The following is a 24353-nucleotide window of genomic DNA, read 5'->3' on the forward strand; positions in this document are numbered from 1 at the left end:
CTCCACCTGTGCAGCTAATTAGGGGCAGCTTCAATAGGTTCTGTTTCTGGTTAAATTATGTGATCCCCTCTATAGAATGAATGATTTGGTCTTGCACAGAAGGTGCCCTTTTTTTAGCAGCTGTCAAGGTAATAGGCTTTGACAGTATAACTTCTGTCTGTTTAGGCAGAGCTTATAATTCTTTAAGGTATTCTGGCTGAGTTTTCCAGGTGTCGCTTTGTGATAGCTTCAGTACTTTGCAATACCTTCTTACTCTAGGGTCACTGACTCAGTCACATGTGTATTCTTGTTTTAGGATCCCTGAAAATTCCCTTTGCACAGTACTTTTTCAAGAATATAGGTGTATATACCTCTATAATGCTTTGTCACCCATGTGTTATTAATATCTGTGTGCTCACAGAGATGTTACTGGTATGTGCTCAGATTTGTTTGCTTCTCTTCAGACTACAATAATTCTCTCCTTTATGGTGACCTGTTCAAATCACAATTTCCTTAAAAGCACAGTGGTCAAACTGTTCAGTCCCCAGTCTGCACATAATCACAGCCTCTTGAGGAAACATTCGGGGTTTGCCTCATTAAGTATTGATTTTTCAGTGCCTTGTAGAAAATAACCTTGAGATAACATATGTCACAAATTACCACTATAGTACATAATATCATAACCTGCATAGGTAATAGTTCAATAACGGATGAAATAGTTCACATAACAAACTAGATGTAGGACTGTAGAACAGCCTGTCCCTCTGAAACTTAATAAATACTGTCTTAATCTCTGATGCCTATGTTGCAATTTCTTGCTGATTATATTCAGTTTTCTTCTTGGCTTGTTGAAGCAGTGTCGCTGGTTTACTATGGGTTCATAATAAAAAGCTTTCTTCCACAACTTCCTCCATTCAGCTGCTGTTGTTCATTATAGTAATTGTTGTCCTCCACTGGTGGGAGTTTATGTTTTGTTTCTAGTCGTTCTGATTGGAGATTGATGTTTGGTTGTACACCTAAAACCTGGTAAATAACGACCGCAATACCCTTGTAAAATGTGGGTTTCTGTTTTAAAAAATGGTCTTACTTTGAAGACATCATGATAGAAGCTTTCTTTTGGGACCCTACCAATTGGCTTCTGGATCAGAATAATTCTTCATGGTGAGTATTTGATTCCATTTCTATATAGCAAGAATGCATCCTAATGCCTTTCTTAAACTACTCAGTCAGGTCCTTCTTGAGGAATGCCTTGTTTCCACTAGGGATGGAGTTCACCAGTTAAGAGGTCATGAGTTTATGTGTGGTCCTATGGGGTATCTGCGATACAGCTCCACATGGTAAAGTAAGTAAAACTACTGTTTTACAGTCTTCTAACATACAGTTAAGATGATGGACCTTTCTATACTTAATTAGGTCAACTTTGCTTCTATTAATCCTTGTGATAATGTATTTTAGTATCAGCAAACCACATGGACCTGGTAATGCTGCAATTGGATTCATCCACTATTATTATAGCATTTGAAACTAATGAGAACACAGCTTTTTCAAGGAGCAGTAATTCTCCTTGGCTATGTACTGAAGCCTATAGTCTTTCATTTCTCTGCAGGAATGCTTTAATCACATCATTGCCCATCAGCGATAATTTATCCCAAATGGATTCAAGGTCTACAGTACTCTGTGTTTCATTCACTACACCTAAATTTCCTAATGAAGTACTTGAAATGCTACCTCTCCCTTTCAGTTTCAAATATTTCTCAATCCATTGCTTAAACAGGCTTTGCTCAGCATATATTCCAGTTGAATAATTAGGAAATTTAATGGAATAGTTACTTGAGTTAATTTGAACCATATGTAACTTTCCACTCCAGATCTGAAAGAACTTCTGACTTTTGATATTGTCTTTGTAAAGTTAGGCTTTTGGGGACTTTGACTCTAACAGTAGTTGGTATTTGCCCAATAAAACTAATCAATATGAGCAGATGGAGACAGTCTGTGAGCATGGGGGGTAGGTCCAGCACTTGTACAAAGCAATTTGACTCGATCTGTTCATGAATAAGCCTATTCTGCAGTTAAATATTAGATGAAATTAGTACTGTGTGATGGTGGCTGATGCAGAACAACAGGTGCACAGCTGTCTAGCAGGACCAATTGTAAATGCTCTAATACCTCAGAACCAAATGCAGCTGCAGTGTGTAGGAGGTTTTTGGGCTAGGGTACAGACTAACTCCATAGGACCCTTTCAGATCACCACTTGGGGAAACCAGCACTGTTTAGTTATTTTTCACCTATTTACAAAATGGATGGAAGCCGTTCCTGTGAAAAGGGCTGTCATACAGTTAGCTGCCATGCAATTGTATGATGTGGCTTTTTATCAATAGAGAATTCCCAAGGAAGGCGTCTCAAAAGCAAATGATGAAAGAGTTGTGCACAATCTTATGAATCAAGCATAGCAGGACAACCCATAAGTTCTGGACAAGTGGAATATTACTGCAGAACGAGCAAGGAAACTTAGAAAATTAGTAAAAGGTAGTGATAAAAACCGGGGTGAGGAACTGTCTGCTGTACTCATGACTGTAAGAGTAACCACTGTGGTTTGATTGATATATGGTTCTTGAGACTTTTAAGAGAACTGAAAACAGCACAACAGTGCTAACTGTAAGCAGGGTTGCTTGTTGAATGGCAATGCTGAAATCTTGAAGAAGTTCAACTTAACTAACAAACGATAAATTGTTTAGTTTAGAATTTGAAAAATGAAGTTTTACATCTACAAGACTGGAATCACATGATACGGATAACTTTTTGTTTAGGTGATTTCCAGCCAAGGTACCTGTGGAAATATTCTGAAGTGTTTAAAAGTTAAAATCACTGGGCTTACTGGACTATTCATGCTAACAAAGTTATCATACAAAGTCTAATTAATTTTCAGTATAAAAGGCAAGACCCAGATTGTCAATAATGACTGGTGTGGGTACATGTAACAGCCACACGAGTGTTCCTGCTGAGGTCCCTAATTCCTTTGCTATTGCTCTAAACTCAGGGCCATTCAATTCTGTTTTAACCATGATTGCACCATATCTGCTGTTATGGCTAATTTATTTTTCACTTGATTTTTTTAGATGAAAACTTTTTGATGTCTCCTTTTATTTCATAGTATAATCCAAACATCAGCCTGTGCCTTACTTAATTTTTGTCTTAACTCATTCCCTTTTCTGGGAAGTGTCTGCCCTGTTCTGTACTGGTGTCCTTTTCCTGGAAGTCCCATAACATAGCTGCTGTCCTTAATCCTGTTGTGACTGCACCACATTCCCAATTACACTTGGGCTTGGATCCTGTTTTCAGCTTGCTTCCCAAACACTCCAGTGCCCACACTGCTCATTCAATAAGTTCTTTGATACCCTTAAGTTGGTTCTCATTAATATCTGTGCCTTCAAAAATACATTTTGCATTTCCTAACTGTCCATGGAAAACATCCTCTGTCTGCAGATGAGGACCCTGTTGAATCATGATTCTAATTAGCAAGGTACTTTTCCCTTCTTAGAGATGGCAAGACAAAAGCGGTGAACCTTTCAATTTGTTGCTTATACTACCTTCTTTCCATTACTGGACTGGTTACTGTTCCATTGCATATCCAGCACTGCTGAGCTTGCTTGGGTATCTCGGCCTGGATTGCAGTCAGAACATGACAAAGAATATCTCTTTCCCTTTCCTCAGAGTTTCAGGAAAAGCTTAATTGACTGTGCTACCCATGTTCTCCACCAAGCGTAGCATCCAAATTCCCAGCATCCTCAGGTAGGGAAGCAGGACAGATGTGCATGTTACGTTGTTCTGTAATGGTAGTAAACCAGTCCCTGCATTTGTAGCCGTACAGGGCACCACGGGGCTCAGTTCTGCAGCACGGGAGGGTGCGCAGCTGGCGGGGCTTGCTGCAGTGCAGGTGGGCACGGCCTAACGATGGCTCCACCTGTGCAGCTAATTAGGGGCAGCTTCAACTGATTCTGTACACATTTGAAGTTATGTGATCCCCTTACAACTGTCACAGAAGGTGCCTATTTTTCTTTAGCAGGCATCAAGGTAATAGTAATTTATGGCATAAACAGTGTTTACTTGGTCACATACACATTCCTGTTTTAGAGTTCCTGAAAATTTCCTTTACAGAGAACTGTATACAAAAATACAAGTGTATGTGTATGCAATGCTTTTTAACCTAGTGTTATTAATGTCTGTGTATTTATAACAATATTACTAACACATGTTTACATTTATTTGATTCTCTTCAGAATACTTGGCATCAAATGGCTCTGTGAGGGATCTTATCTTTCTTTCTTCATTGTGGGAATCCTAGGTAACTTAGCTAATTTTAGATGAATTTTGGTGAGATGAATCATACTATTAGTAGCCAATGTGGATGTTAAATGACATGCATTAGCAGAAGAATATTCCACATTGGCAATCCTAGATAGCTTACACCCAGGATTCCTAAAAGCAATGACTGTTAACATTGTCTCCTGCAAATGTCAAGTTTGAGTAAGTGTTTGCATGTGGATGATTCTAAAGATCAAAAACATACTAGTATTTTACCAGTATTCACAATATTCAATAGGGAAGGGAAAGTAGCAGGAGGCTCGCTAGACAGCATCACTTCTTGGCAAAATAGTGGAAAAATGATAAAGAATCTGGTGATAAAAAATCAAAAGAGAAGGGTTTATAATTAAACTCAGTAAACATGATATTATGAAAAATAGGCTTTGTTGAATATATTTGATTTCCTTATTACAATTATAGTTGATAAAAGCAAGTACATAATGGACTTCTGTAAAGCATTTAGTTTACTATAAATGATGTACTGATAAAAATATTAGGACTGTGCAGTATCAATAAAGTAAATCTCAAATGGATTAAGAACTGGCTCACAGGACGCAAAGAGTACTTCTCAGCAGCAAGTTACTACTGATGATGACATTTTTGGGTAGGTTCTCTTGTGATTAGTCCTAGCTCTTAATCAGCTTTGTTTTCATCAGCGCTGTGTTCTTCATAATCTTCATAATTAGCAGAAATAAGTAAAAAATAAAATCCATGGTGTTAACATTTCTGAGTGGTCTGAAGCGGTAAAGAATGTGAAAAACATTCTGGATTACAAGGGACAAAGTTGAGCTCAATGAAACACATTGTACTTCAACACAAACTGCTAGAAGGAAATATGATGAGGAGTAAGACTGTAGATCTTACTTAACAGGACAGAGTTTGTGTCCTGGAAAACAATGTGAGGTTTTAGTAGAGAGGCAGCATGGTGTCCCTGAGGTTTATGGTGCATAAACCCCAGAACTATAAGCAGCGACTATGGAGGTGATTTTACCTCTCTACACAAAATTCCTAGTGTATGCAGTTAGCGATATCAACACTTTAGTATAGTTGAAAGAACAGAGAGGAGCAGAAAAGAATCACAGAAATGACTGAGACTGAAGAAATTATTTTACTGTAGCAAATATCTTTGTCACGTAGTTTATGCATCAATGCCACTGAACACTGCTCCTTCAATAGCATAGTTACGTCAATCAAGATTTCAGTGCCCCCAAAAGAGTTTTATATATATATTTACATCATATCTCAAACAAGATTTTATATTGTGCCCTCCAATGAGATTTTTATATATAAAATATATTTTATTTTATTTTATTTTATTTAAGGAATATATATATATAATATGTATATATATTCCTGACCTTTATAGGATGAAGGCCAGAATTTTTTCTTTGGTTGGCTACTCTCACACTTCTCAGGAACATACTAACCACAGCAACATCTCTGTGTGTGCTTGGATATAACAGATTGTCCTATCTGACAGCAACACAAAGAATATGAAGCGTATGTCTAGAAGTCCTTATGTATTAAACCAGGGAGTTGAGCACTGAATGAAGACACACAACATTTGGCAGAGTTTTGCAACATGCTTGTTAATATATGGGCAGTGCTAAAGTAAATGCTGTTCATCAGAAATCATGCATCCACTAAAATATACCCTGAGATGCTGAAAAAGCTGGACTTTAACTTATAAAATAGAAGGTGTCTTTATAAGAATGTATAAGCACTTTCAAAGGAAAACAATAATAAATAATAAAGGCTTCTCAGTGGAACTGAGCAAAACAAGAATCTGTGCTTTGTTATTAAGGCTGTCCTGTCATTTTGCAAATATTGAAAGTACAAATTTGGCACATTTTTATTTTGTTACTTTTTTAACAGCAAAACTGATAAACAACTTGCACAATTGTCAAAAGTGGTTGGGGTTTCTACTGCTGATGTTATAAAATCAGTTGGTGGATACCTCTTGGAAGATGTAACAGAAGTTTTCTTTAGGAGTTACTAGCCTCTACAAAAGTATTTATATGAGGTTTAATAGCCTGTGCTATAATGGAAATCCGACTACAAGATATAATACCATCACCGAAGGAAATAATCTATGAATAAACTATAGTAAAATTATTACATGAGAAAGTGGATTGGAAAGCACCATTCAATTATCTTACAAATCACACCAATGGTTGCGATTCTTTCTTGACATTCTGGGACAGGATCTTTTTAAAGCTTCCTACTAAGGCTTAAAATGTTCAATCTTGAATTGCCATGAAACATATATCTCTCTCAACTATATACTGTCATATGGCATGGTGATATTCAGAAAACTGAACCGACTGGGAAGGCATGCTGTACGATGTGATTGTAGAGCTGGAAGAAACCCTTCTAAGATGAAAAAGGTTGAGTAGAACAGAAAAAGAGGACATCTATCCTTTATTAAATGGTACTTGCAATAGACAGAGATGATAGCAAATTAATATTGTTGGTTTTCTGATGCTTGAGATTGCAGCAGTATTAACACTAAATTCACACAGCAGTTACTCTTGCAACGCTGACACAGCACTTTGAAATTAACCTGCATTGATGCAAGTACAAAAGATATTTCCAAAACTGAAAGTAAAAAGCATTGCTTGGCAAACTGCAGTGATGTTGACTTAGTAATTAATTTAAAGTGGTGATTTAATGATCACTGGCTGCCATTAAGTTGTTTCTGCAGGATCATGCAATATGTTTGTTTTGAACAGCTATACCAATTCACCATATAATTGCAAGATGTGAGTGGAAAAAAGTTGAAACAAATTGCAGGAGACAAATTCAAGAGCTATCTCTTACAGATATAACAGACCAATTTGTTTTGTGATTCGTAATTGTTAACAAGTCAGTGGAATGAGATGTGCTTTCAGAAGCTCCATTGCTGACATCATCCCATTCAGCACAGAAGCTGTCTCTGTATTCACCTCCTTTGAAAGTTCCAGTAGTTGATGCTGAACAAGTGAAAAATAGCTGCAAATACAATAAAAGCACAAAGTATGGGAAACACAGGCTGAGTCGTGGAGGGGAAAGAGAATAAAAGATTAAAAATAAATTGGAAACAAAGGGATCAAAAAATGTTGCTTTGGGTGGGCTTGGATATGGAATAAACTGCCAAATGAAAAAGAAAACTGATAAAATAATGACAATAAGAAAGAATGATGGCAAGTGAATATAGAGTAGTGAATCAGATAAATATTAAATCTTACAATTCGAAAAAAAGTAAAAGGAAAAAACAAGATGCAGAGTAACTCAGGGAGAAAGAAGATCAACTTGAGAAAGGTAAATTAAAAAAATGATTCATAGAGGCACAGACCTAAAAGCAGTGAGCTGGCCAAAGATAGAGAAGAAGTTCATAGCTGTCAAAGAGGGCCATAACTAGCAAAGACAATTTTCATAGGGTCATATTGAGGATGAAATAATCAGTTTTATTAGGTAACAAAGACAAAGAGTAAGGACAAGGGGAGGGAAGAATCATTGTACTCTGAGCTTTCAGAGCTGTGGAGTACCAGTGGATGCTGCACCTTCTTATTGTGGCTTAAGTAATGACAGGACTGCCTGAAAAAGTAAAGTCAGACTTTTTTTTCTCTTATGTAAGTCCATGCCTTTCTGAAATTGTTTTTCTTATTTGTAGAAGAATAAGTTCAAGTATCTGAGGGTTCTTCATTTGCCTTTTGTTTGTAACATTCACTTTCTAGGGGGGTCAAAAAAGTCTTTTGGAGTATGAGCTGTATTTAGTCCTTCAGTTTTAAAATACAAAATCAAGTTTTTTTGCAAAAATGATTACAGATTTTCAGCATCTAGTTTTCTAAGAAATAATGCCAATTCTAGGCCTCCCTTTTGGAATCTAGGAGTGAAAAATATTCCCTTTTCTTTTTAACTCACTGAAAAACCTTTACTGTTACTAAATGACATGTCATGGGTTAGTCTAATTTACTGATCTAAACAGGATATATTTGACATGAAAGAACTGCTGTGTTCACAAGCTTGTTGTCAAACAATGTGCATGCTCTCCCTTTCTAAAAATGACTCATTGACAACAAATGCACAGAGCAGCTACAATGAATCGCCCTTATTCAGAGAGAATAACTTACGCAATCTTTAGTGTTTGAATGTAGGCCACCCGATCATGATAGAGAAGGCTGTGTACAGCCCCTACGTACTTTTGACAGAGAGGAAAAAGTGTATCTGTAGATTCTATTCCTCAGTCCCTTTCAGCTGAATGCAGTAGTATTTCAGCAATTTTACCCTTTTTGCTGTTTTACATAGTATTTTTCTGAGTCAGGGTCTTGCTGCCTGCAGGTGGCTGCTTTTCTGGTCTCGTTGTGTCACCTCCCCAGCTGGGCAGCTACTCTGCTCTTTCTGTACCTCAAACTCTTCTGGACCCTTGAGACGGTGTCTGTATCACAGCACCTCACTTACTGTCTGTGACCCCTCTGGAGCACCTCCAGATAAGCACTTCCTTTAAATCTCTTTGAAGCCAGTTTTCAGCAGTAAAATTGACAGCTTAGCTCTACCAGCAGCTGCTTGGCTTTGTTGTTCAAACTGCAGTAAGCAGGACTAAACCTCTGGGATCTACAAGCATAGGCTCAGCATACTGGAAGATCAGTAACTCACTGAACAGTACCTGGCTGACTTATCCGTGCTTTTTTCAGCCCCTTTTCTTTCTCCTGCTGCCTCTCAGGGCGTTACTGGAGCAGTCAGCACACTAGATCAAGGTGCTCAACTGCCTCCAGAGCTACCAACCTTAGTTGTCAAGGGTTTGTTCCCAAACATCTATGAACTGTTGATGGCCAGTAACTTCTTGTCTAGACTACACCATCATCCTTAACTTTTTCCACTGTTAGAAAGACATGCATGCTAATCTAGAAAAACTGAGGCGACTGCAGTGAACATAAATCTGCATCTTCACATACTCTTCAATCTACTACAAACCTGCCAGTTAAATAATTGGGACTTTTCTTCATGCTTTACTATCTGCATTGACCTTAATGATTAATAAGTATTGACATATTATTTGATCTTTTTACATATTGAATAATACACATACTTGTTCAACTTTTCCCGCTTTTCAGTCAGCTGTTTCGTGTGTGAATTCTTCTTCCACATCTTTCTAGATTGCAGCTATTGACCTTCAGCTCTTATTTGTCTCATTGCGTAAATGTTCAGATGTTAGTCTTTTGCAATGTTTTATTATTCTTCATCAATTATTTTGTTCTAGCAATGTGTGAAATGTTTTCTAGTTCCTTCAGATACTTCAAGAACTTTGAAACAAAACTTCTAGCAAACTTCCCTAGTATGTTCAGTTGAAAGCACACCAAACTATACGTTAGTTGTGAGCCAGGTAGTGTGGGAGTGAGAAGAAAAGTTATTTATACAGATATTCTTGGTTTTTTTCACATTGACATTTACATTTTTTTATCTTTCATCCGTACTGTTTAAATGCTTCAGAAAAAAAAGAAAAAAACCACAAACTTTAAATTTCTTATCTTTTAACGTCCTTCATATCTGGAATAGGTGTTTGTAAATTTTAACTACATGTTAATAGACTATTTTTATGCTTATGTGCCCTTGGACTTTCTAGTTTTAAAGTGGGGAATGAATATAACTAAGACGAGGCTAATGAGAGATTTCTGGAATGCCAGTAATATATTTAAAATGCCAGAACAATGTTCTACTATTCAGTGTCAATAAGACTTCTCTTGGTGTCCTTGATTACCTCTGCAGTCATGAAAGAATCTTTATTTACAGCCACAAGTCATGGATTTAGAGACATAGTGAGTATGTCCATAGATGATGAACCCTGATCCAGGACAGTACTGAGAATGAAGAAGGGAAGATAAGGATACTTAGCTGTTGGAACCAACTAAAGAATACAAGTATGTCAGAACTGGAGATCTTTGTGTCAAGATCTCTAGAAGATAAGTTTTAGTACAACTCTAGCCACTGGAATTAAATAAACAATTAGATTTTAATCACAAGGCATTTATATTGCTGAAATTCTAATTTGATGATCACAGGACTTTTTTTGTCTTAAACGTTTTTATAAGTCCCTGACAGCTATGAAAAATCAACTTTACTGACTAACAGCAAATGCTTCACAATCTCTGGCAAGATGTAAACAAGAGATGTGTTAAATACAGTGGGTAGTTGGGCCCCTGAAGCTCTATGGGATGATGGAGATGTGCTGCCCTTGCGATGTTACTATAAAGAAATGCTTACCATGTCCTTGGCTAGAAACTTGAAAAACTTTGTAAGCTGGCTTCTAGCCTTGTGGATGAGAACTTGTGAGGAAATGTTCCAGTGGCTGCTGAAAGCTGAATTTGAGTTAAACTATGCCATTGTGAAATATAAGTAGCTAATTCAAATACAGAGAATTTAAAATCAGTATTAAAATGTTGTTATACTTCCTCAACAGATAATGGCATTGGGCAGACGAATTTATTTTCAGAATGTAGCCAAAAATATAAAATATTGCGATAATAGAACTCAGCAGTATAGATTGCTATGCTACATCTGACCACTTCTTTGGCAACAGAAAAAAGAAGAGCATTGTCATAAATATAGCAGCTTGCCTGATCCGTGCAGCTCGGTGCACAGCTGTTCTTGGTGCTGGGAGGCCTGCAAGGGAAGACAAATGAGAAATAAGTAGTGCATACAAATCCTGAGTGCATTACCATTCTTCTGGCTGATAGGCTCAGCTAAGTGCCTCAACTTAGGACTGATGGAGGCTCATGATCTGCATGATCATGCACTGATTTGTGCAAAATAAAAGACAAATCCTGAAACAAGGTTCATTAACAATTGAGCATGGGGAAGTGCATAAAAACACTCTCCTCAAATACTCTGGTCATTTGGAAAATCTGTGACCCTGAAATGTTTATCAAGACAACTCTGCAGAAGGTATGTATGGGTATCCCCAATGCTGGGGGTAGTTCTGTGATGGTAACTGCTTTGGCTCTTACACAGATCATCTCAACCGAGGACACATGGAGACATAAGAAACAAACACTGTTAAACTTAATGTTTTAATTAAAAAAAAAAATATTAGAAGATCACACCATAGTAGCTCACAGTGTATATGAACAAGTGCCTGGCTGCGTGTCCAGCAGAAACAGAGATCTTTGTCTTTGCCTTTCTGCATTTTCCTTCCCTTTCACTTTCCCCTTCACTCCCTCTCCTGCCCTCCCATAGCGGGTCCATCCCCTGCTGCAGTGCTGTGCCAGGCAGGACTCGTGACAGCAGAGGTGGATCCACTCTCAGCAGATCACTGAAAGATGCTGGGTTTTGCTCTCTGTAGCAGATTCATCAAGGTACGGTCAAAGTATTTATTAGCCTGATAAATTACTTTAGTAGCTCTTAAATGGGATTTTTTTCTTTAATTGGAAATGCTTCTTACCTGTAAGTCAGATTGCACTCTTCTACTCTAAGCTGTTTATGAAGTTTGGGAAGAACTTATTTTAGTTGTTTCAATTCGATTGCACTCTTATGATCTTAAAGGTCTTTGGTAACCTAAACAAAATTTATATTTCCTAGGAATTCATGGTACTCTTGCAACTAATTTTCTTTTATATTTTCTTTTACCAAATATCTAAGCAGTTAGATCTCAGAGATATATGCCTATTCAGTTATAATACAGCAGCTGTAAAGTTTTTGGAACCTCTTGCATTTCCAGAATGCACACTGAAGATGCTGACCTGCAGGAGAGGCCACCCAGTGCCCAATTCAAATTAACAAAATCACACCCTCTCCCAGAACACGTGAAATCTGCCTGCACACAGGCACACGGTTCTCTGGGTGGAAGAAAGAATGCTGTAAGAGGCGCCATCAACGCGTTTTTAATTTTCATGCATCTACAGATTTAGGCGTATACCTACTGCAAAATTATTAAGTAAAAATACCCTTTCATCATGCTTTGCTCGATTAATATTATGAGCATGATTTACCTGCTCGGACAGCACTGGGCTATGGAGAAGCTACCCACTGAGGGCTGCTTCTGGAAAGCAGCATCCCCCTCCCGGGTGTCCGGCCAGCCGGGGTTGTTCCAGCACTACCTGCTGTACTGCCATAAAATGGCCGCACCGTTTGCTGCCGGGGCACAGGCGTTTCAGCACACAGCCAGCGCTAAAGCAGAACGCATGCACTTCTGTCATGATCAGGCAAAGCATTTCTGATGTTTTCTGCTGTTCTGCCTTAAATGGTACTTAGCCTGTGCTGCTTAGCTTTCATTTCCACTCACTTTTCAGAGAAACTTTAGCAGGATAGAAAGGTGGTAGTTGATACAGCATGTGATGGATGCTGTTGCAGTGGTGGAAGCTCACTGTTGAGAGGACCTAATCCCATGCAAGACACATGAACTTCTGCCAGCTATGAATTAATCATAGAATCATTTATTTTGGAAAAGACCTTTAAGATCATTGAGTTCAACCATTAACGCAGCACTGCCAAATTCCACCACTAAACCATGTCCCTAAGCTCCACATCTACATGTCTTTTAAATACCTCCAGGGATGGTGGTGACTCAACCACCTCCCTGGCAGCCTGTTCCAGTGCTTGACAACCCTTTCAGTGAAGAAATTTTTCCTAATATTCAATCTAAACTTCCCCTGGTGCAACTTGAGGCCATTTCCCATGCTCCTATCACTTGTTGCTTGGGAGAAGAGACTGACATCCAACTTGCTACAGCCTCCTTACAGGTAGTTGTAGAGAGCGAGGAGGTGTCACCTGAGACTCCTTTTCTACAGGCTGAACAACCCCAGTTCCCTCAGCCACTCCTCATAAGACTTGTTCCCCAGCTTTGTTGCTCTTTTTTGGATACGCTTCAGCACCTCCGTGTCTTTTTTGTAGGGGTGGGCTCAAAACTGAACACAGCATTCGAGGTGTGACCTCACCAGTGCCCAGTACAGGGGGACGATCCTAATACAAGCCAGGATGCTGAAGGCCTCCTTGGCCACCTGGGCACACTGCTGGCTCATATTCAGCTGGCTATCAACCAGAACCCCCAGGTCTTTTTCCGCCAGGCAGCTTTCCAGCCACTCTTCCCCAAGTTTGTAGTGTTGCATGATGATGTTGTGACCCAGGTGCAGGACCTGACACTTCTCCATGTTGGACGTCATACAACTGGTCTCAGCCCATCAGTCCTGCCTGTCCAGATCCCTCTGCAAAGCCTTCCTACCCTTGAACATATCAACACCCCCCCTCAACTTGGTGTCATCTGCAAACTTACCGAGGGTGCACTCGATCCCTTTGTCCAGATCCCTGGTAAAGATGTTGAACAGAACTGGCCCCAGTACTGAGCCCTGGGGAACACCACTTGTGGCCGGCTGCCAGCTGGATTTAACTCCATTCACCACCACTTTTTGGGCTTGGCCATTCAGTCAGTTTTTTACCCAGTGAAAAGTATGGCTTTCCAAGCCTTGAGCAGCTGGTTTGTCCAGGAGAATGCTGCAGGAAATGGTGGCAAAGGCTTTACTAAAGTCTAGGTAGACAACATCTGCAGCTTTTCTGTCATACATTAAAGTGGGTCACGTTGTCACAGAAGAAGATCATGTTTATCAAGCAGGACCTGCCTTTCATAAACCCCTGCTGGCTGGGTCTGATCCCCTGGTTGTTGTGCACGTGCCACATGATGGCACTCAGGATGACCTGCTCCATAACTTTCCATGGCACCAAGGTCAGGCTGACAGGCCTGTAGTTCCCCAGATCCTCCTTCCAGCCCTTCTTGTAGATGGGTGTCACATTTTCTAACTTCCAGTCAACTGGGTCATCCCTGGTTAGCCAGTACTGCTGAAAAATGATTGTGAGTGGCTCCATGAGCACTTTCTTCAGTTCCCTCAGTACCCTTGGGTGGATCCCATCTGGCCCCATAGACCTGTGTGTGCCTAAGTGGTGCAGCAGGTCGCTGACCATTTCCCCTTGGATTATGGGGTCTTCATTCTGCTCCCTGTCCCCGTCTTCCCCCATCAGGGGGCTGGGTACCCTGAGAACAGCTGGTCTTAGTATTAAAAACTGAGGCATTAAGTACCTCAGCCTTTCCCTCAGCCTTTGTCACTATGTTTTCCCTCTCATCCAATAAAGGATGAAGATTCTCCTTAGCCCTCCTGTCATTGATGTATTTATAGAAACATTTCTTTATTGTCTTTTGCAGCAGTAGCCAGATTAAATTCTAGTTGAGCTTTGGCCCTTCTGATCTTCTCTCTGCATAACCTCATGACAACTTTGTAGTCCTCCTGAGTTTCCTGCCCCTTCTTCAGAAGGTCATAAACTCTCCTTTTTTCCCTGAGTTCCAGCCAAAGCGCTCTGTTCAGCCAGGACAGTCTTCTATCCCACCAGCTCATCTTTTGCACATGGGGATTGCCTGCTTCTCCGCCTTGAGCATTTCCTTCTTGCAGAATGTCCAGCCTTCCTGGACTCCTTTGCCCTTCAGGACTGCCTCCCAAAGGACTCTGCCAACCAGGCTCCTCAACAGGCCAAAGTCTGCCCTCTGGAAGTCCAAGGTAGTGGTTCTGCTGACACCCCTCCCTACTTCTCCAAGAATCAAAAACTCTTGTAATTTTGTGATTGCTGTGCCCAAAACAGCCTCCAGCTGTCACATCACCCGCAAGTCCTTCCCTGTCCGTAAACGACAGGTCCAGCAGGCACCTTCCCTAGCTGGCTCACTCCCCAGCTGTGTCAGGAGGTTATCTCCCACACACTCCAGGAACCGCCTGGGATCTTTCCTCTCTGCTGTATTGTATTTCCAGCAGACATCTGGTAAGTTGAAGTCCCCCATGAGAACAAAGACTAGCAATAGTAATTTCAGGAATGTGGATTCCTCTTCAGTTAATAGAAAGTAGTAAGTACTGAAGAAATGAGCTCTCAAAAGTTCCCCAAACTATTAGCTCTGTGTCAATAGCCTTCAAGACTGGTAATATTGGTGACCTCTATTCCCACTGGGTAATTACTTTTATAATGCATTGCATTGCTTGTTTCTGTTCTTGTCTTACAGCACTGATGTATGTAATTTTGTCGCATACTATATAGATGTTTAATGAAATTGCTGAAAAAAAACCGCTGAGTTAGAAAAATAGTGTCAGTTCTTGAGTTTCAATGAGTGTCTTACCTGCAAACCTGCCTTCCCCTGACCCTGACCAGCACATTAAATATTTTTCATAGGTCTAGGAAAAATTAGAAAGAGCAAAATGCCTGTCAGATTTAGCGTAAAGTACAAACATATCTAATACTGCCATAATGAATAGAGAGCCTACATCTGTAGCTGATAATTTAGGCCACATGATGGCAGGTGAAATGAAGTGTAGAAAAGGTGAAAGTACTGCATGTTGAAAGGAGAAGCTGAAGACCTGTGGAAATTCTATGTTGATATGACCAGTCAGAAAGAGAAATAGATGTCAGTGAGCAGAAATCAATTCAATGTCTGTTTTATGCAACTTATCAATACTGACAGGCCACTAAACTGCATTAAGAAAAGTATCTACAGATCGATTTACAGGTAGATTGGACAATTTAAAAATAGAGGGTGACTAGAAAAGGGGAAAAAAATAGCATGGAGAAACCATCAACTGAATAAAAAAAATATAAACACAGAACTAAGCTGAACAAGAAATATTATGATAGAGATATATAAAATAATTAATGGAATAGTGAAGGTCAGTTGAGTGTCTATGTTTCTCCTTTTTGCCTAGTGTGGAATGAAATGCTAAAAGAGCAATCTGAAAAAAATCAGTGTAAAATTCATAAAATAAAGCATATGTTGACACAATGTATCATTAACTTACAGAGTAGCATGAATTCCCTAGACTACGTATCTTCTATACTTGGCAAGATACATTCTATCCTAATTCCCATTTAATGGAATTCTGAAGCTTTGCTATTGATCTTCAAGGCCATCATTGGATAAGGACCCAATGGGTATCCTTTCATCTGTAATTTACGAAGACAAATGAGCTTTCGTAGTGTAATGCAACAAGCTATGATGATCATGAGGACTAGGGATAGTATTTTCAGGCAAAATGGATTGATAATGCAGCGAGTAGCCATAGAGTACTATACTGAACCACGGTCTGATAGCATTTAAAGTAAATAGACGTATCTGTTTGGTAATGGTTTCCAACTCTAACTGAAGTCAAGGAAATAAAAACATCAAGCAGTTCAGAAGGCTGAATACCTAAAAAGCTGAAAACCAGGGAGTGATCTGATACTCCAGACAATCACAATGCAAATTTAATTTATCTTACTAAGTGCTTTGATTCTAAGGAAGTACGTTGGATAAACTTTGTAAAAAATGTAAAAGGAACATGTATAATAAAAATACAACTGCACCACAAAATGGTTAGGCAGTAATTTTCAGCCTTCTGGCAAAAGGAAATAAATTCACTAATATCTGACCATGCTCCTCAATAATTTTATCATTACTTCCTAAAAAAAGATTCTTGAAATTGTTTGAGTAACTGGATAACAGGAGACCAGCATAAAGTCAACGTGATATATGGAATTCTATTTTTAATACCTGTGTAAGGGGAGGGGGATGATCATCCTCTGGAGGTACTTATCTCACTCCTAACCATAGTGAAAGCTTACACTAGACATTGATTTTGTATCAGCGAAGTGTGGCAAGATGAATCCCACCATTAGTTGTTTTAGGAAATCACATCTTAGTTGTGTATAAGCGGAAATCTAATATTGATTCATGATGCCAACAGCTGTTGACATTTTGATATCAGCCTGGAAAATCTACTGCTTGCTCTAGTTCAACATGGTAAATATAATGATCTTATGGGAGTCTTTAAAAGCCACAGACAGCTGTTAAAGAGCCCCTGATTTATATGAGAGATTTTCAGAACTATGCCTTATCTGAATTCCCAGTTACCTATATACATGCAGTTTCTCCATAGTTCTGTTTTGATCAGAGATGATCTGCCTAGTTCAGAAACACACATCTTTATCATGCTTCTCAGTGCAATTCAATGATTTTTCTTTCTACCCAGAAATTTTCATATTTGTCTAATACATTAAATATGTGAGTGGATATGGATGCTTTTAGAGTTACTAAATTTTCCGTGAATGGGTGTTTTCACACATTGTGACTGTGTCGTGGTTTAACCCCGGCCAGCAAACCAAGCACCACACAGCCACCTGCTCACTCCCCCTCACCCAGAGGGATGGGGAGGAGAATCGGAAAGGAATGTAAAACTCAATGGTTGAGATAAGAACAATTTAATAAGTAAAGCAAAAGCCATACAAGGAAGGAATTCATTCACCACTTCCCATGGGCAGGCAGGTGTTCAGCCATCCCCAGGGAAGCCAAGCTCCATCACGCAGAACAGTTACTCAGGAAGACAAATGCCATAATGCCAAATGTCCCCACCTTCCTTCTTCCCCCAGTTTATATACTCAGCATGATGTCCCATGGTATGGAATATCCCTTTGGCTAGTTTGGATACTGTCACCTGTCCTGGCTGTGTCCCCCCCTGATTTCCCGTGCCCCTCCAGCCCTCTGGCTGGCAGGGCCCAGGGAACTGAAAAGTCCTTGATTTAGTATAAACATCACCCAGCAACAACTAAAACCATCAGTGTCCTATCTACATTGTTCTCACACCAAATCCAAAACAGCACTGCACCAGCTACTAACAAGAAAATTAACTCTATCCCAGCTGAAACCAGGACAGACTGAAAAAGGTACCAGATGCAGAAAGCATTTCCACTGGAGCATACTGCAGAAAGCAAAGGGCACATTTCTACTTTGGTGCTGAAATCTTTGTGTGAACTTGTAAGACCAAAATGTTCAGCTCAGCACTGTGTCCAACAGAGTCCCCAAATCAGTGTTGTCATGTTACAGCAGTACTACAACTTCCCTGCTAGTCAGGCTATTTAGCTAAACTGAGGATTACACTGATAAAATAAAACTCTGCTTCTGCTCTATAGATACATACAATAGCCCAGCGTGTGGCTCTTGGAGCCCTAAGCCATATTGCCAAATAATGGAAACTGTATGTATTTACGATACAGGTTTTTAATTTACCAATTTCTACAGAGTCTCTCTAAAAAGAAAGTAAAGGTAAGACATTTGTGACTGCCTTGTCTGACTGGCAATCTGTTATTCACTTTTTTTGATAATTTTGGTCCCACTCCTTTGAACCCAATCTAAGAAGGAAGGACACCTCAGAGATTGGTAATTCTTACACGTCTTGTGAAGACTGATGGTTTCATTGAGCAAAAAAACCCAATAAAATCTTCATTAGTTCTGCTTCTCACAGAATGCTTTGTTTAGTGAAGAGACCTTTAGAGCGAATTAGGGCCCAAATCTGTCATTTTGAACATTCTCGTTTTCCATTAAACAGAGCAATTTGCAAGATTAAATGCAAAGGAATGCATCTTATTAGTCATCATTATTTGGACTTTGTCTGTTTCTGACTCCTAAAAGCTGATATAAAAACACTCACACTTTATTCATTTTACCAGTGAATGGCCCTATTTCCTTCTAGTACATTCTAAATTTACTTACTCCTCCTCAAGTAGAATAAATAGGTCAGAATTCACAGTTCAATTCACAGTTCCTCTGGATCCAGATTCCAGTAATGAAGTGCAGTATGAGTGGCAGTTTGTTCAAATTAGTTTAATTATTTCAGGTATCACTGTTATTTCTTGTTGCTGAATTACTGTCAAATAAACTACCCTTATGATAATTTTAACTGCCCCTTTTTCTAACCTCTTGAACACTTTCTGAAGGGATTTGTCTGTGTTTCTAGACATTCCTGGATGAGTGAGAGCTACTTCTAATCTAATAGATGACTCGGTCAGTGCACAAGCATCTTTGACCCACATTTAGAACATGGGCAGATAGGACCAGTGTCTCAGGTCTTGCTGTTTTCTAGTACATGTTTTCTAATAATGTTTTCCCCTGACCAGCAAGAGAAAGCAGACTGGTGATGGCTTTCTGATTCTGCATCTCATTTTATACTGGCTATTGCCCCAGGATAGATCTGAACAAGCTGGGGGCCATTTCATTTTAAACAAAATACCCTTGTCTATTAAATGGAAAGAACTAACAATGCTATCCCAGTTTTCTGCCTGGAACCTGGGAGGACAGTCAGATCAGCGGATAGTCAAGTTTCAGGTCTGGAAAATCTGGTTTATAACAATTGGAAGTGTCTCACATATTGAGATGTGGTAGAGATTTATATGTTTATACTCTTTACTCTGATGACTATAATATAATTTTGAGAAGTTTGCTGTGAAGCTTTATTATTCATCATCTGATACTGCTAAGGTGAAAGCAATGTGAATTGTACAGCTTACTGCACTGTAAAATGTCATGAATTTCTGCAGAAGTAAAATCATTCTTAATGTGATCATATGATTTAGTGATAAAGGAGAAAGAATACATATAATTCATACCCTAGCACTAGTTATAAAGGATTCTGTCATCAAAACAAAGTATGCCTGTTCCTTTACAATAGTTTTCACTTTGGGGACGATTATTAGGTGACTAATAAAATTTTTTTGTGAAGCCAGCATAAGTTGAGGAAAAGAAGGAGCAGAGTCCCATTATCTAATGTTGTTTCATAATGAGATATCATAATGATGGCAATAGTAAGCATTTGAATATAATGGTCTGCAGAAAAGGAAGAAAGCCTAGCCAAACTATTTCAGAGAGATCATGATTCTTTTAATGCGGAATGTGGCTCTTCTATACACAAGCTAAATTAGTTAAAATTTATATTTAAAAAAATAGTTAAATTGATAAAAATTTTGTATGGACATATCTACATCAAATCAAGTGAAAATAGGACAATATTCTTTGCTACTACATCTTTTATGACAGACTTGATTTTTAAAGATTTCTATCTCTGCTGCTTGCTCCAGCTGACACTCACAAAGTTACCCCCTGTCAATAGCACTGGTTCAACTGTTCATGAAATAGTGCTCTAAACTGAAGCTGAGAAATTATCTTGCTTAAAGACAGCCCTCCTCTAATGACACCAAAATGGAGATGCATGTATGAGTGCTTTTACCTCGGACTGTTTCACAGGTCAGGTTTATTGTACAGCCCCACGTGGAACTCAGCCAGCAGAATGAAGGCTAGTACCCTGACTGAGAGGAATGTAGGACAACAGGAAGGTGAGGAGGAGTAGAGAAGGCAGGGACCTTCTGAGGATCATCTTGTACTCCAGCAAGGTCTGATCTGAAATGAAATATCATAGGCAATTCTTGTTTCTAATAGTTTTGCTAAAAATATTAAATGTTTGTATTGGGTTTGTGTGGCAAGGTTTTGGTAGCAGCGGGCGCTACAGAGGTGGCTTCTCTGAGGAGCTGCTAGAAGCTTTCCCCCATGTCCGATGGAGCCAGTGCCAGCCGGCTCCAAGACAGACCCGCTGCTGACCAAGGCCGAGCCCATCAAGTGACAGTGGCAGCACCTCTGGGATAACATATTTAAGAAGAGGAAAAGGTTACTGCACAACAGCAATTGCAAGGGAAGAGAGGAGTGAGAATATGTGAGAGCAACAGCTCTGCAGACACCCAGGTCAGTGAAGGAGGGGCAGGAGGTGCTCCAGGTGCCAGGGCAGAGGTTCCCCTGCAGCCCGTGGTGAAGACCATGGTGAGGCAGGTGTGCCCCTGCAGCCCGTGGAGGTTAGCGGTGGGGCAGATACCCACCTGCAGCCCGTGGAGGATCCCATGCTGGAGCCCAAAGGAGGCTGTGACCCTGGGGGAAACCTGCACTGGGACAGGCCCCTGGCAGGACCTGTGGCCCTGTGGAGAGAAGCCTGCGCTGGAGCAGGTTTGCTGGCAGGGCTTGTGCCCCCTGGGTGGCCCAGGCTGGAGCAGTCTGTCCTGAAGGACTGCACCCTGGGGAAGGAATCCACATTGGAGCAGTTCATGAAGAATTGTCTCCTGTGTGAAGGACTCACTTTGGAAAAGTTCATGGAGGACTGCTTCCTGTGTGAGGGACATGATGCTGGAGCAGGGGAAGAGTGTGAGAAGTCCTCCCCTTGAGGAGGAAGGAGTGGCAGAAACAAAGTGTGATGAACTGACCAAAACCTCCATTCCCCATGGCCCTCTGCATTGCTCAGGGGGAGAAGGAGAATTTTCCAAGAGAAAACTGAGAGTAAAGTTGAGCCTGGGAAGAAGGGAGGGGTGGGGGGTGGAAGGTGTTTTTTTTTATCCTCCTCTGATTTGATTAGTAAAAAATTAAGCTGGTTTTCCCAAGCTGAGTCTGTTTTGCCCATGACAGTAATTGTTGAGTGATCTCTCCTTGTCCTTACCTTGACCCATGAGTCTTTCATTGTATTTTCTCTGCCTCTGTTCAGCTGAGGAGGGGTAGTAATAAAGCGGCTCTGGTGGGCATCTAGTGTCCAGCCAGGGTCAACCCTCCACAATGTTGCTACGGTTCTCAGTAGAATGGAAAAAAAGTTTGTGACTAACTACTTGGCTGTGAAATAGTATATAACAAGTGGCATATTTGACATTTTCTCTGATCTAGTTAGTTCACTTTTAGAACTTATTTCCAAGTACTGGTATGTGTGATCAGAAAGATAGAGCATTTCAATGTTACTGTAATGTGAAAACTGAGGAATAACCCAAACTGAGATAAACTAATGGTCCTGTGACTTTTTGGCACCAACTGTATAAAGTCTCAAAGTTTTCTCCTTCTTCGGGTTTCTTAGGTCTGATCTTGTGTCCCTTGACTTTCCTCTAGAATTCATTCAAGGATCAGAGAAACTACATGGGAGTGTTCTCTGTTCTCTAGTGAAAAAAGCAGAGGGAGTTTAATTCTTTGATAAGGTAATCTTTCAATTTTTTCTTCTTTTTTTTTGGGGGGGGGGGGGGTATCAGTTAAGTGCAATTATGTTACCACAAAACAAGTTCAAGTAGTCTTTGTAGAGAAGTCCTTTCATATACATGGATTTTACTCTTAGTGCTTGCAATGTTGTATTGCCAGCCATTCTTCAGTAAAATACAGATGGGTAGCTATCATTTGAATTTTTAAGAGGAACAAAAAGACCTGTTAGCATCCTTTTCCAGCAACAAAAACAAAGGCTCTCATCTCTCCTTGTTCCCTCTAGGTTTCTTGACCGCTAAAAACAGGTTTTTGCCCTTTTTGTACTTTGTAGTTCTTCTGACCTATGCCATCCATATTTGCTGCTTCTCACATTTGACTTTTAAAATAGAAATAATTTGATTCCTCACACACTTTCAAGGGATGAAATAATCCAAGGCAAAACATTTAGGGTTAATAAAACCCGATGTTGGAGGTCCTGTGTGCATGCTGCATGTGCTGTTCCCCCTCCTTGCTTCTGCTGCTTTGAAGCAAACCACAACATTGGCCATTACCCTCTAAGTCTGCCTAAGTGCTGGATTCTTGTCAACTTTATTTTACCACTTAAAATACAGCGTGGAAAGGCATAGCATTACAGAACAGGAACACATCCTTCACCACTCAGCAAATGCATGCAATAAATGACTAGTGTGGTCACTGGCATGGCAGACACTGACCTTCCCACCAACAAACAGGTGTGTTAGAGCTGATCTTTGGTTCTACGTAGACCATGTCTGTGATTAACATGCATGGCCGGTGGAGAAATCAGGCCACTTTAATTTCAATTTAATCCATTTTACTCTAAGAAACCCAGGGCAGGAAGAGCATCCATCGGCGTTACCCTTTGCTGTCCTGGGGACACAGCAGGGAAACACCTCAGGGGAGCAAGAGGGGCCCTGCTGGTTGTGCCTGGCCTCGGGCCCCACGGGGGCCTTCAGCTCGGGTATCTCTTTACCGGTAAACACAGGCCAGGTTGATGTGGCCATTTTGGTACAGTTCCAAAAAACACCGGGGCTGGGGCTTTTGCTTCCTTCCAGCGCCCGACCTGCTGCCCACGACACGGCAGCTCCCCGCCTACTGCCTGCCGGGGCCCCCTGCACCTGCCGGGACGGCAGTGTGTGTAGGAAGGGCGGGCTCGGGCTGTGCGCCAGGGGGACACCACAAGGGAACGACACAGCTTCGGGCTAAAGATCCCTTCCTTTGGGCAACGACACCGCGACGCCGGGACCCCGCCAGCTCTGCGAGCCGAGCCGAGCCGGGCCGGGCCAGGCCGGGCCGAGCCGAGCCGTTCGCCCCGCCCCGCCTCGACGCCGTTTCTTCTCTTCTGATTGGTGAGTTTAGAAGCGCCGCTCCTTTGCTCCCAATCAGCGCCCAGCGTCCGTTACTAAGCGATCGTTTCCAGGCCGCGCTGGCTGCCCCAGCGAGGTGGCGGCCATGGCGGGTGGGTGGCGGGACGTGGCCGGGGTGCGCATCGCCCCGGCCGAGCTGTGCTTCAGGGACGCGGTGCCGGGGGGCTGCTACCGCGCCGCGCTCAGCGTCCAGAACCTGCGGGTGGAGAGCTGTCATCTCCAGCTGCTGCCGCCGCACCGGCCCCAGGTGAGGGGTGGCCGGGGGGGAAGCAGCCGGGAGTATCTGCCCCCCCCCCTCCCGGTCTCTGGCCTGGGCGGGCGTAACGTTGTCGAGGTCTGCCACTCTCTGCAACTTAGCTCCGTGTTTGTTTGTACAGCACCCCCCACCCCTCCTACGTGTGTCAATAGCAGTAGGGCCTGATGAGAACGCCTTGTCCTGGGTCCCACAGGTCTGTATCCTTCCCTCCTGAGCTTGCTGTGAGGCACTGGTACACAGTGCACTCACTTTGCACCTGCCAGCCCCCCCCCCCCCCCCCCCCCGAGGTGCAGAACATTGCCAGAGGAAAAGTACATCTCGAGGCCCCACTTCTGTTTTCTGCAGTTTTGTACGGGGACGTCTGCTCACAGGTTTGCCCAGCTGGGTTTGTCCTGTGTAAGAGGCTGCTTGGGCAGGTGTAAATGCTTGTCTGTGTTCCGCTACTGCAAGTGAAAAACACTACCATGGATGCCTGAGCAGTTTATGAGACTGACTGGAAATTGGCAGTGAATTCGAAATTATTTTAAAATTAGTTGAATAACTGGGTAAACTGGAAAGGATAAGAGGCAATTCTTAG

At 41.2% G+C, this 24353-nt stretch overlaps 1 protein-coding gene across 1 annotated transcript in view; it reads left to right on the forward strand.

Annotated features, from left to right (window-relative positions):
* Positions 1-5671: 5671 nt before the first annotated feature.
* The window catches only part of CFAP47 (cilia and flagella associated protein 47), a 374253-nt gene continuing 355571 nt past the window's right edge, over positions 5672-24353 (forward strand). Inside the window, exon 1 of the mRNA XM_080377676.1 lies at positions 5672-23767. Within this exon, the coding sequence (XP_080233802.1) occupies positions 23606-23767 (162 nt within the window). The 5' untranslated portion in view covers positions 5672-23605. The remainder of the gene's footprint in view (positions 23768-24353) is intronic.

The sequence above is a fragment of the Falco punctatus genome, assembly GCF_963210335.1.
Source record: "Falco punctatus genome assembly, chromosome: 2".
Lineage (NCBI taxonomy): Eukaryota > Metazoa > Chordata > Aves > Falconiformes > Falconidae > Falco > Falco punctatus.